The sequence below is a fragment of the Trachymyrmex septentrionalis genome, unplaced genomic scaffold (assembly GCF_001594115.1).
Source record: "Trachymyrmex septentrionalis isolate Tsep2-gDNA-1 unplaced genomic scaffold, Tsep1.0 scaffold44, whole genome shotgun sequence".
NCBI classification, from domain to species: Eukaryota; Metazoa; Arthropoda; class Insecta; order Hymenoptera; family Formicidae; genus Trachymyrmex; species Trachymyrmex septentrionalis.
The window spans coordinates 1-1,368 of NW_017305611.1; the positions used below are offsets into that span (position 1 = coordinate 1).

General features: G+C 27.8%; 1 protein-coding gene across 1 annotated transcript; it reads right to left on the minus strand.

Annotated features, from left to right (window-relative positions):
- Positions 1-162: 162 nt before the first annotated feature.
- LOC108751303 lies at positions 163-1,361 on the minus strand (the record flags this gene model as incomplete). The annotated part of the gene is made up of 3 exons (XM_018491407.1): positions 1,182-1,361; positions 877-1,103; positions 163-270 (listed from the first exon to the last, which is right to left on the minus strand). Coding segments are annotated over exons 1-3 (464 nt in total), but the record flags the coding sequence as incomplete, so codon positions are not given.
- Positions 1,362-1,368: the final 7 nt, after the last annotated feature.

The following is a 1,368-nucleotide window of genomic DNA, read 5'->3' on the forward strand; positions in this document are numbered from 1 at the left end:
TTTTTTTTTAATCACGCGAAACACAGTTTACAATTAATTACATTTTTTATAACATAATATAAATTATACTTTTATTGGAAGTTAATATTTAATTTTCATATGTTATTTAATATAAGAAAAGTGAATAATTACTTAACAACGTGTACTTCTTGAATCTCATACCTTTCCGCTTGATGTGATATCTGCGTTGCAGCTTCTCGTCTTTTTTCCCTTAAATTCTGCAGTCTGTTTTGTATATTTCTTTTCCTTTTTGTGTCATTGTCATCTACACTGTTATTAAAAAAATTTCGGGATAAATATTAAAATTAGAAAGAAGACCGTTTATTTAAGTAAATCGTTTAAGTACGAAGTAACACCATTTATGATCAAAATTAAATATTAAACTAAAATACATAAAAGAAGGGTCCCGTTTGTTTACAAAACGATTATTTATAGCTTCACATATACATGTATGTATTTTAAATAATAAAAAGTTACATTTTTCTCAAGAAGTTCTTTACAGATTTTAAAATGCTAGTAGCATGAAATTAAAGTTTCTAATTAAATTTGGGGGGTTATTATAATATTTTACATTATGTGTTGAAAGACCGAAAATAATTGTCGTGCAGTCATTTCTAAGGTGATTTCATTAAAGTAACTACGTATGCATGTGTCTAATTTTGATCGTAATTGGCGCTTCTTCATATTTAATTGCTTTGTGATTATATTACTATTTGTAAAATGTCTATCATAAGATGTATTTTTGTGGAACAAAACCGAAATCAGACCAACAATCGTCATTACTTTCGGATTATTATGAAGTTATAGAAATAAAACAAGTGAAGCGTAATTAACTTTTGCCCGTTTTGATATGTCTAAAAAATATCTGTTTCATACTTGTGAAGCTTCCAATGTTTGTTCATATCATCCAATGTGTCGACTGACAATTGAGTGTCTTCTTCCAAATTTTTTGAATATTGACAATCAGGGCAAGTTGCTAGGTTTCCATCCGTTATTTTGTATTTTTTAAGTATCGTTTGTATAGTTTTATCATTTTTTACTTCATTGTATATCTTATTTTTCGGCCCGTGGTGTATTTCCCAATGGTTTCGTATGCGGTATATCTTATTTTTAATTAATTTAAACGATGATTGACAATTCTTTATTTTACAATGTACTTTAGAATCTTTTTGATTTAATACCATAGTGTATCGCTGTAGTAATGTATTAAGCTCTTCTGAAACAGCTCCCATTTCTATAGTATTTAAATACTCTTCCATTACGAGATCTTGATCAATCTTTTGTTTTTTTTTGTTCATTTCTTGTTGCATTTTTTCTTCTTCTTCTAGCTCAATTTGTATGGATGCTTCATCTAGGACTGGTATTTCA